Source organism: Aquarana catesbeiana, linkage group LG09, assembly GCF_042186555.1.
Source record: "Aquarana catesbeiana isolate 2022-GZ linkage group LG09, ASM4218655v1, whole genome shotgun sequence".
NCBI lineage: Eukaryota > Metazoa > Chordata > Amphibia > Anura > Ranidae > Aquarana > Aquarana catesbeiana.
The window spans coordinates 1,425,836-1,438,598 of NC_133332.1; the positions used below are offsets into that span (position 1 = coordinate 1,425,836).

At 53.2% G+C, this 12,763-nt stretch overlaps 1 protein-coding gene across 1 annotated transcript in view; it reads right to left on the minus strand.

The window, feature by feature from the left end:
- The window catches only part of BRWD3 (bromodomain and WD repeat domain containing 3), a gene marked incomplete in the record, with an annotated part of 101,270 nt that overhangs the window by 26,129 nt on the left and 62,378 nt on the right, over positions 1-12,763 (minus strand). Inside the window, 4 exon segments of the mRNA XM_073598049.1 lie at positions 3,467-3,587; positions 5,702-5,857; positions 6,058-6,119; positions 10,969-11,080. Coding sequence (XP_073454150.1) covers positions 3,467-3,587; positions 5,702-5,857; positions 6,058-6,119; positions 10,969-11,080 — 451 coding nt within the window.

Genomic DNA, 12,763 nt, shown 5'->3' on the forward strand with positions numbered 1-12,763 from the left:
AATAAGAGGAGTCAGGAGAACGTCAATATGAGGAGTCAGGAGAACTTCAATATGAGGAGTCAGGAGAACTTCAATATGAGGAGTCAGGAGAACGTCAATAAGAGGAGTCAGGAGAACGTCAATAAGAGGAGTCAGGAGAACGTCAATAAGAGGAGTCAGGAGAACGTCAATAAGAGGAGTCAGGAGAACTTCAATATGAGGAGTCATGAGAACTTCAATAAGAGGAGTCAGGAGAACTTCAATAAGAGGAGTCAGGAGAACTTCAATAAGAGGAGTCAGGAGAACTTCAATAAGAGGAGTCAGGAGAACTTCAATAAGAGGAGTCAGGAGAACGTCAATAAGAGGAGTCAGGAGAACGTCAATATGAGGAGTCAGGAGAACGTCAATATGAGGAGTCAGGAGAACTTCAATATGAGGAGTCAGGAGAACGTCAATATGAGGAGTCAGGAGAACGTCAATATGAGGAGTCAGGAGAACGTCAATATGAGGAGTCAGGAGAACTTCAATATGAGGAGTCAGGAGAACTTCAATATGAGGAGTCAGGAGAACTTCAATATGAGGAGTCAGGAGAACTTCAATATGAGGAGTCAGGAGAACTTCAATATGAGGAGTCAGGAGAACTTCAATATGAGGAGTCAGGAGAACTTCAATATGAGGAGTCAGGAGAACTTCAATATGAGGAGTCAGGAGAACTTCAATAAGAGGAGTCAGGAGAACTTCAAAAAGAGGAGTCAGGAGAACTTCAAAAAGAGGAGTCAGGAGAACTTCAAAAAGAGGAGTCAGGAGAACTTCAAAAAGAGGAGTCAGGAGAACTTCAATAAGAGGAGTTCAATAAGAGGAGTCATGCACAACACCGAGAGCCACAGAGTCTCACTGCCAGAAGATTGTAGAAGGTCCCACAAGGGACACCCGAACCTGGCTGCATATACTGCCCCAACTCCCCAACTACTGCCCCCAACTCTCCAACTACTGCCCCCAACTCTCCAACTACTGCCCCCAACTCTATGTGCCTCCCTGAACACTAGGTGCCCGACTTCTCAAACACTAACCCCCCCGGACTAACAAAGGTGTACTTCCTGTGTCACTGAGTCACTCGTTGGACAAGAATGTGGCAATAGGAAAGATTTAAAGGGTCAGTAATCCCAAAACAGAAATCACACGTAACTCTTCACTATACATTTTACTAACTGCTTTCTTTTGATCCTGCCAGGGACGCCCTCTTCCTGGTCTGACAACGACCTGCAGGCCTACAATGTCCATTGGGGTGTTGCCAGTGCTGTATGCATGCTCTTAGTAGGGTAACCCGTGTCTATGGATGATCCTGTCTGGCTGGTTATGTGATTGCCTGGCTCCGCACACAAAGACACGGATCATTACATGTGATCCTTATGTATGTCCCCTCCCCCCCCCCCCCCCCAGCCCATGACAGCGAGGTTCTCCGGAGCAGCCAACAGAATTCTGTGTAAAGCCCACCATACCATGACATGGGGGCTGAGAGTACTGAGGATGGAGGACCTCTCCATCACCAATGACTGCAGAGCAGACCAGGAAGTGTGCCAACATAAGGATGACGTGATGCACTGCAGCTTGGCCCCGCCCACTAGCCAGGCGATGGAACGCCCCAAAAAATGTTCAGTAAGGGGCCCAAACGCAGAGAAGACGCTCATCTCAAAAGTTCCAAAACGCCCAAAAAGCAAATCCAATTCATATAAATGGCCGCTGTACACATCGGAGCGTTCGCCGTACACATCGGAGCGTTCGCCGTACACATCGGAGCGTTCGCTGTGCACATCGGAGCGTTCGCTGTACACATCGGAGCGTTCGCTGTACACATCGGAGCGTTCGCCGTACACATCGGAGCGTTCGCCGTACACATCGGAGCGTTCGCCGTGCACATCGGAGCGTTCGCCGTGCACATCGGAGCGTTCGCTGTACACATCGGAGCGTTCGCTGTACACATCGGAGCGTTCGCTGTGCACATCGGAGCGTTCGCTGTGCACATCTGAGCGTTCCTTGTACACATCGGAGCGTTCGCTGTGCACATCGGAGCGTTCGCTGTACACATCGGAGCGTTCGCTGTACACATCGGAGCGTTCGCCGTGCACATCGGAGCGGATCGCTGTGTGCACATCGGAGCGTTCGCTGTACACATCGGAGCGTTCGCTGTACACATCGGAGCGTTCGCTGTACACATCGGAGCGTTCGCTGTGCACATCGGAGCGTTCGCCGTACACATCGGAGCGTTCGCCGTACACATCGGAGCGTTCGCTGTACACATCGGAGCGTTCGCTGTACACATCGGAGCGTTCGCTGTACACATCGGAGCGTTCGCTGTACACATCGGAGCGTTCGCTGTGCACATCGGAGCGTTCGCTGTGCACATCGGAGCGTTCGCTGTACACATCGGAGCGTTCGCTGTACACATTGGAGCATTCGCCGTACACATCGGAGCGTTCGCCGTGCACATCGGAGCGTTCGCTGTACACATCGGAGCGTTCGCTGTACACATCGGAGCGTTCGCTGTACACATCGGAGCGTTCGCTGTACACATCGGAGCGTTCGCCGTACACATCGGAGCGTTCGCCGTACACATCGGAGCGTTCGCCGTACACATCGGAGCGTTCGCCGTACACATCGGAGCGTTCGCCGTACACATCGGAGCGTTCGCCGTACACATCGGAGCGTTCGCCGTACACATCGGAGCGTTCGCTGTACACATCGGAGCGTTCGCCGTACACATCGGAGCGTTCGCCGTACACATCGGAGCGTTCGCTGTACACATCGGAGCGTTCGCTGTACACATCGGAGCGTTCGCTGTACACATCGGAGCGTTCGCTGTGCACATCGGAGCGTTCGCTGTACACATCGGAGCGTTCGCCGTACACATCGGAGCGTTCGCCGTACACATCGGAGCGTTCGCCGTACACATCGGAGCGTTCGCTGTACACATCGGAGCGTTCGCTGTACACATCGGAGCGTTCGCTGTACACATCGGAGCGTTCGCTGTACACATCGGAGCGTTCGCTGTACACATCGGAGCGTTCGCTGTACACATCGGAGCGTTCGCTGTACACATCGGAGCGTTCGCTGTACACATCGGAGCGTTCGCTGTGCACATCGGAGCGTTCGCTGTACACATCGGAGCGTTCGCCGTACACATCGGAGCGTTCGCCGTACACATCGGAGCGTTCGCTGTACACATCGGAGCGTTCGCTGTACACATCGGAGCGTTCGCTGTACACATCGGAGCGTTCCGTCACCTGAAGCTCAAAACATCCCCGGAGCTTTACTGACACTTTAATCCTGAAGTCAGCCCCTCTTCTAACAAAGTGACTCTAGATTCAGAGAGGCACACAGAGGCTAAAGAAGGCAACGGCCGGCATCCTGGAGGAAGGACATGCAGAAGTTTAAAGTGGCTGACAGGTTCACTTTAAGAAGGCCCCTCCCCCAATCACACAACATTCACCTGTAGAATCGGCTTTCCAGACGTTTCCGCACCGTGCTCAGATCCGTAGGATAGGCCACCACCGTACAATAGAGGGGATAGGCGCTGAGGTCCACCGGCACGCTGAACGGGCTGGCAAAATCTGACGGCACAGAATTTACAATCATTTAATATACAAATCATAAATGGCACAGGAGTATATAGCAATGGTATTGGGGGTATATAGAAATGTACATTGTAATTATATATATGTGTGTCGGAGTATGGGGGGGTGTATATATATATATACTGCGCCTACTACAATATACCCAACAGTACATATACAACACAAAATCAATAAATAAGTAAATAAATGTGAACGGCAGCTACTTAAGTGTTAAATTATAATAAAGAATGAATTAAATGAATAAAGTTTTCAATATTGCAGCAGCGCTATATGCCCAGAAATTGTTAGGGCACACTTTTCAGTAAAGTTCATGAAGTTCAATGAATCCAGTGGTGGGGATCCTACAAGTGGGTATTGCTGTGTTCTGTGAGGGTAGATATTCCTACACCGCGTGCGTGGAACCCCCAATGAAAACGCACTCACCAGAAATCCAACCAATATCCACCTTGAATAATAATAGCAGGTCTGCACCACTTTCCAAATGACCACCAGATGTCCGTCTTACTCTTGGTAGCTCCAATGAGATATGTGGGAGAAATGGAACGTCCCGGGGACGTGACGCACCGGAAGTGACGCATGCGCTCCAACGACCAGAGAGGAATCAGGAAGCGTGTGGCTGTGGTCACACACAGCGGACGCTCCTGATATCTTTTCCGATTGGAGGACGCAACAGGCACAGTGCACTTTTCTATTTTTTGCTCTTTTTTAATGATTCTTTGGTGCGCATGTTACTTAAGGGGGATATTTGGATGGTTTAATAAAGTGTTTTAGCAATGTGGACATTCCATTTCTCCCACATATCTCATTGGAGCTACCAAGAGTAAGACTGACATCTGGTGGTCGTTTGGAAAGTGGTGCAGACCTGCTATTATTATTCAAGGTGGATATTGGTTGGATTTCTGGTGAGTGCGTTTTCATTGGGGGTTCCACGCACGCGGTGTAGGAATATCTACCCTCACAGAACACAGCAATACCCACTTGTAGGATCCTCACCACTGGAGTCATTGAACTTCATGAACTTTACTGAAAAGTGTGCCCTAACAATTTTTGGGCATATAGCGCTGCTGCAATATTGAAAAACTTTATTCATTTAATTCATTCTTTATTGCCGTATATATAAAATGGTATGAGGAATGAAGGATAGAGAGAACACAAAGAAAAAAAAATTATATATATATATATACATATATAAAAACAGAAAAGTCTAATCCAATGGAAGGACTCACACAGAGCTCTAAGCCTGATCTCAGAGAAGGGCTTCAACCACAGAGTTCAGGTGTCTCCAGTGGAGATTCCTAATAAAACTCCATCCTACAAAGACATTGCAGACAATTGTGCTCTTCCAACCTTGTCCTAACAGTTTGGTGAACTTCAACAAAATGGCGGCCATCTGCACACACAACACCAACTCCCTGTCACATAACTGTAATGAGGTGGGTTAAAGAAGGCATCAGCTCCTGTTCTCCACCTGTACAGAAATCAACTGTTTGGTGAAGACCCTTTTCTGTTCTAGCACGACTGTGTCCATGTGTACAAAGCCAGCTCCATAAAGACATGGGTTGACCAGTTTGGACCAGCTCCATAAAGACATGGGTTGATCAGTTTGGACCAGCTTCATAAAGACATGGGTTGACCAGTTTGGACCAGCTCCATTAAGACATGGGTTGACCAGTTTGGACCAGCTCCATAAAGACATGGGTTGATCAGTTTGGTGTGGAGGAACTCGAGTGTCCTGCACGGAGCCCTGACCTCATCCCTACTGAACACCTATGGGATAAATTTGGAATACCAGTTGGCAGCCAGGTCATCCAACATCAGTGCCTGACCTCACAAAATGACACCCTCCAAAATCTTGTGATAGAAGAGTAGAGGATGTTATGATCATGGTTTTGGGATGGGATTTCCAGCAAACTCATACAGATGTGGTGGTCAGGGGTTCACAGACTTTTGGCTATAGTGTATATAATCTGTAAGGCAGATATTTGCCTGCAGCAGCCAGACGACTCCTCACACACGGCACTGGAAGAATAAAAGGAAACCACAACACGACTTTCAGACCGTTCAGTAAATAAGTAGTAACAATAGCGCACCGAGTGTAAGCAGCTGGTCGATTCCTCGGATGACACGCTCGCACACCTCATCTCTGGTTTTCGACCCCCACTCTCCCTCCTCCAGTTTATACTGCAGAGCTTTCAGCTCCTCCTCTGTGACCGGGACCCCGGCACCGACTTCATCCGGCAGAGATACTGCAGAGGAAGAAAAGGGAAAAGTGCTGAAATACAGACAATGATCACAAGGGACCAATCACAGAACACACAGCACAGTCACTGAGAAAAGGCGCAGATACCCACAGCAGCCAATCACAATTCATCTCCTAACATAAATGGCTGTAATGGGTTCCTTGCATGGCCTCAGTGAATGATCAACAGATGGAAGAAAGTCTTACTGCCTTCAGGAATGGGCTCCATGTCCCAGGGGCTCATGTTCTCCCGCTCATTGTTATCCCAGCTGGAAAAGGAAATGAAGAATTAGAACTTTTATGGCAGTCATCAGTTCCAACTAAAACACGAGGCTCAGTGAATGGTGAAGACATGTCCTTCCATGGAACTGCCCAGATCTTCTATGGTCCATACACAGCCCAGATCCCCCATGGTCCATACACTGCCCAGATCCCCCATGGTCCATACACTGCCCAGATCCCCCATGGTCCATACACTGCCCAGATCCCCCATGGTCCATACACTGCCCAGATCTCCCATGGTCCATACACTCCCCAGATCTCCCATGGTCCATACACTGCCCAGATCTCCCATGGTCCATACACTGCCCAGATCTCCCATGGTCCATGCACTCCCCAGATCCCCCATGGTCCATACACTGCCCAGATCTCCCATGGTCCATGCACTCCCCAGATCTCCCATGGTCCATGCACTCCCCAGATCCCCCATGGTCCATACACTGCCCAGATCTCCCATGGTCCATACACTGCCCAGATCTCCCATGGTCCATACACTGCCCAGATCTCCCATGGTCCATGCACTCCCCAGATCTCCCATGGTCCATACACTGCCCAGATCTCCCATGGTCCATACACTGCCCAGATCTCCCATGGTCCACGCACTTCCCAGATCTCCCATGGTCCATGCACTGCCCAGATCTCCTATGGTCCACACACTGCCCAGATCATCCATGGTCCATACACTGCCCAGATCACCCATGGTCCATGCACTACCCAGATCTCCCATGGTCCATGCACTCCCCAGATCTCCCATGGTCCATACACTGCCCAGATCTCCCATGGTCCATACACTCCCCAGATCTCCCATGGTCCATGCACTCCCCAGATCCCCCATGGTCCATGCACTGCCCAGATCTTCTATGGTCCATACACTGCCCAGATCTCCCATGGTCCATACACTGCCCAGATCCCCCATGGTCCATACACTGCCCAGATCTCCCATGGTCCATGCACTCCCCAGATCTCCCATGGTCCATGCACTCCCCAGATCCCCCATGGTCCATGCACTGCCCAGATCATCCATGGTCCACACACTTCCCAGATCTCCCATGGTCCATACACTGCCCAGATCCCAGATCTCCCATGGTCCATACACTGCCCAGATCCCCCATGGTCCATACACTGCCCAGATCTCCCATGACCCATACACTGCCCAGATCCCAGATCTCCCATGGTCCATACACTGCCCAGATCTCCCATGGTCCATACACTGCCCAGATCTCCCATGGTCCATACACTGCCCAGATCTCCCACGGTCCATACGCTGCCCAGATCTCCCTTGACCCATACACTGCCCAGATCTCCCATGGCCCATACACTGCCCAGATCTCCCATGGTCCATACACTGCCCAGATCTCCCACGGTCCATACACTGCCCAGAACCCCCATGGTCCATACACTGCCCAGATCTCCCATGACCCATACACTGCCCAGATCCCAGATCTCCCATGGCCCATACACTGCCCAGATCTCCCATGGTCCATACACTGCCCAGATCTCCCATGGTCCATACACTGCCCAGATCTCCCATGGTCCATACACTGCCCAGATCTCCCATGGTCCATACACTGCCCAGATCTCCCATGGTCCATACACTGCCCAGATCTCCCATGGTCCATACACTGCCCAGATCTCCCATGGTCCATACACTGCCCAGATCTCCCATGGTCCACGCACTTCCCAGATCTCCCATGGTCCATGCACTGCCCAGATCTCCTATGGTCCACACACTGCCCAGATCATCCATGGTCCATACACTGCCCAGATCACCCATGGTCCATGCACTACCCAGATCTCCCATGGTCCATGCACTCCCCAGATCTCCCATGGTCCATACACTGCCCAGATCTCCCATGGTCCATGCACTACCCAGATCTCCCATGGTCCATGCACTCCCCAGATCTCCCATGGTCCATACACTGCCCAGATCTCCCATGGTCCATACACTCCCCAGATCTCCCATGGTCCATGCACTCCCCAGATCCCCCATGGTCCATGCACTGCCCAGATCTTCTATGGTCCATACACTGCCCAGATCTCCCATGGTCCATACACTGCCCAGATCCCCCATGGTCCATACACTGCCCAGATCTCCCATGGTCCATGCACTCCCCAGATCTCCCATGGTCCATGCACTCCCCAGATCCCCCATGGTCCATGCACTGCCCAGATCATCCATGGTCCACACACTTCCCAGATCTCCCATGGTCCATACACTGCCCAGATCCCAGATCTCCCATGGTCCATACACTGCCCAGATCCCCCATGGTCCATACACTGCCCAGATCCCAGATCTCCCATGGTCCATACACTGCCCAGATCTCCCATGGTCCATGCACTGCCCAGATCTCCCATGGTCCATACACTGCCCAGATCTCCCATGGTCCATACACTGCCCAGATCTCCCACGGTCCATACACTGCCCAGATCTCCCACGGTCCATACACTGCCCAGATCTCCCTTGACCCATACACTGCCCAGATCTCCCATGGCCCATACACTGCCCAGATCTCCCATGGTCCATACACTGCCCAGATCTCCCACGGTCCATACACTGCCCAGAACCCCCATGGTCCATACACTGCCCAGATCTCCCATGACCCATACACTGCCCAGATCCCAGATCTCCCATGGCCCATACACTGCCCAGATCTCCCATGGTCCATACACTGCCCAGATCTCCCATGGTCCATACACTGCCCAGATCCCCCATGGTCCATACACTGCCCAGATCTCCCATGACCCATACACTGCCCAGATCCCAGATCTCCCATGGCCCATACACTGCCCAGATCTCCCATGGTCCATACACTGCCCAAATCTCCCACGGTCCATACACTTCCCAGATCACCCACGGTCCATACACTGCCCAGATCACCCATGGTGGTCCATACACTGCCCAGATCACCCATGGTGGTCCATACACTGCCCAGATCACCCATGGTGGTCCATACACTGCCCAGATCACCCATGGTGGTCCATACACTGCCCAGATCACCCATGGTGGTCCATACACTGCCCAGATCACCCATGGTGGTCCATACACTGCCCAGATCACCCATGGTGGTCCATACACTGCCCAGATCACCCATGGTGGTCCATACACTGCCCAGATCACCCATGGTGGTCCACACACTGCCCAAATCTCCCACAGCCCATACACTGCCCAGATCACCATTGGTGGCCTATACACTGCCCAGATCACCCATGGTGGTCCATACACTGCCCAGATCACCCATGGTGGTCCATACACTGCCCAGATCACCCATGGTGGTCCATACACTGCCCAGATCTCCCACAGACTATACACTACCCAGATCTCCCATGGCCCATACACTGCCCAGATCTCCCATGGCCTATACATTGCCCAGATCACCCATGGTCCATACACTGCCCAGATCACCCATGGTCCATACACTGCCCAGATCACCCATGGTCCATACACCGCCCGGATCTCCCATGGTCCATACACTGCGCAGATCACCCATGGTGGTCCATACACTGCCCAGATCACCCATGGTGGTCCATACACTGCCCAGATCACCCATGGTGGTCCATACACTGCCCAGATCTCCCACGGCCCATACACTGTCCAGATCACCCATGGTGGTCCATACACTGCCCAGATCTCCCACGGCCTATACACTGCCCAGATCACCCATGGTCCATACACTGCCCAGATCATCCATGGTCCATACACTGCCCAGATCTCCCATGGTCCATACACTGCCCAGATCATCCATGGTCCATACACTGCCCAGATCTCCCATGGTCCATACACTGCCCAGATCTCCCGTGGTCCATACACTGCCCAGATCTCCCATGGTCCATACACTGCCCAGATCATCCATGGTCCATATACTGCCCAGATCACCCATGGTCCATACACTGCCCAGATCACCCATGGTCCATACACCGCCCGGATCTGCCATGGTCCATACACTGCGCAGATCACCCATGGTGGTCCATACACTGCCCAGATCACCCATGGTGGTCCATACACTGCCCAGATCACCCATGGTGGTCCATACACTGCCCAGATCACCCATGGTGGTCCATACACTGCCCAGATCTCCCACGGCCCATACACTGTCCAGATCACCCATGGTGGTCCATACACTGTCCAGATCTCCCACGGCCTATACACTGCCCAGATCACCCATGGTCCATACACTGCCCAGATCATCCATGGTCCATACACTGCCCAGATCTCCCATGGTCCATACACTGCCCAGATCATCCATGGTCCATACACTGCCCAGATCTCCCATGGTCCATACACTGCCCAGATCTCCCATGGTCCATACACTGCCCAGATCATCCATGGTCCATACACTGCCCAGATCTCCTATGGTCCCATACACTGCCCAGATCATCCATGGTCCATACACTGCCCAGATCTCCCATGGTCCATACACTGCCCAGATCTCGTCCATACACCGCCCAGATCTCCTATGGTCCATACACTGCCCAGATCTCCCATGGTCCATACACCGCCCAGATCTCCCATGGTCCATACACTGCCCAGATCACCCATGGTGGCCCATACACTGCCCAGATCACCCATGGTGGCCCATACACTGCCCAGATCACCCATGGTGGTCCATACACTGCCCAGATCACCCATGGTGGTCCATACACTGCCCAGATCTCTCCGAGTGTATAGAGCAGTGTCAGCATACGGCTGGACTCCATACAGAGAGTGCGGGTGATGTGATGCATAATGGTAATAGTCACTATAAGGGGTCAATAGTCACTATAAGGGGTCAGTCATACAATGAGAGCACAGGCAGAGTGACAACAGTAATGGTGGGTTATATAAGGGGTCAGTTGTCTTACTGGACGCTGTAGCACTGGAAGAGGCTGTCTGGATAGTCACTCTGAAAGGGCTGCTGACTCTCCACCATCCCAAACCACCAGGCGTCATCAATGATGCTGCGGAAACGGTCCCCTGCAGAAATAGAGACAAAAACAAATCAGTAAGAAGATTCCACCCGTCCGGAGGATGACCGGTGGAAGACTCCACCCGTCCGGAGAATTACAGGTGGAAGACTCCACTCGTCCGGAGAATCACGAGCGGGAGACTCCACCCGTCCGGAGAATTACAGGTGGAAGACTCCACCCGTCCGGAGGATGACCGGTGGAAGACTCCACCCGTCCGGAGGATGACCGGTGGAAGACTCCACCCGTCCGGAGGATGACCGGTGGAAGACTCCACCCGTCCGGAGGATGACCGGTGGAAGACTCCACCCGTCCGGAGGATGACCGGTGGAAGACTCCACCCGTCCGGAGGATGACCGGTGGAAGACTCCACCCGTCCGGAGGATGACCGGTGGAAGACTCCACCCGTCCGGAGGATGACCGGTGGAAGACTCCACCCGTCCGGAGGATGACCGGTGGAAGACTCCACCCGTCCGGAGGTTGACCGGTGGAAGACTCCACCCGTCCGGAGGATGACCGGTGGAAGACTCCACTCGTCCGGAGGATGACCGGTGGAAGACTCCACCCGTCCGGAGAATCACGAGCGGGAGACTCCATCCGTCCGGAGAATCACGAGCGGGAGACTCCATCCGTCCGGAGGATCACGGGCGGAAGACTCCACCCGTCCGGAGGATCACGGGCGGAAGACTCCACCCGTCCGGAGGATCACGGGCGGAAGACTCCACCCGTCCGGAGGATCACGGGCGGAAGACTCCACCCGTCCGGAGGATCACGGGCGGAAGACTCCACCCGTCCGGAGGATCACGGGCGGAAGACTCCACCCGTCCGGAGGATCACGGGCGGAAGACTCCACCCGTCCGGAGGATCACGGGCGGAAGACTCCACCCGTCCGGAGGATCACGGGCGGAAGACTCCACCCGTCCGGAGGATCACGGGCGGAAGACTCCACCCGTCCGGAGGATCACGGGCGGAAGACTCCACCCGTCCGGAGGATCACGGGCGGAAGACTCCACCCGTCCGGAGGATCACGGGCGGAAGACTCCACCCGTCCGGAGGATGACCGGTGGAAGACTCCACCCGTCCGGAGGATGACCGGTGGAAGACTCCACCCGTCCGGAGGATGACCGGTGGAAGACTCCACCCGTCCGGAGGATGACCGGTGGAAGACTCCACCCGTCCGGAGGATCACGGGCGGAAGACTCCACCTGTCAGAGGATGACCATTGGAAAACTGAATGTCTAAATCCTAACCACAGGGTGGGCATGTCCTGGACCAGGCTGAATATCTAAACTGCATTGTATTCTGCAGGAGGATAAAGACCTGACTGTGCTGTCCGGATCACAAGACTGAACACAACTACACATCCTTCGGTACATAATACGTACCACGGGTCACATGTGTGGTACAATACGGGTCACATGTGTGGTACAATACGGGTCACATGTGTGGTACAATACGGGTCACATGTGGTACAATACGGGTCACATGTGTGGTACAATACGGGTCACATGTGTGGTACAATACGGGTCACATGTGTGGTACAATACGGGTCACATGTGGTACAATACGGGTCACATGTGTGGTACAATACGGGTCACATGTGTGGTACAATACGGGTCACATGTGGTACAATACGGGTCACATGTGTGGTACAATACGGGTCACACGTGTGGTACAATACGGGTCACATGTG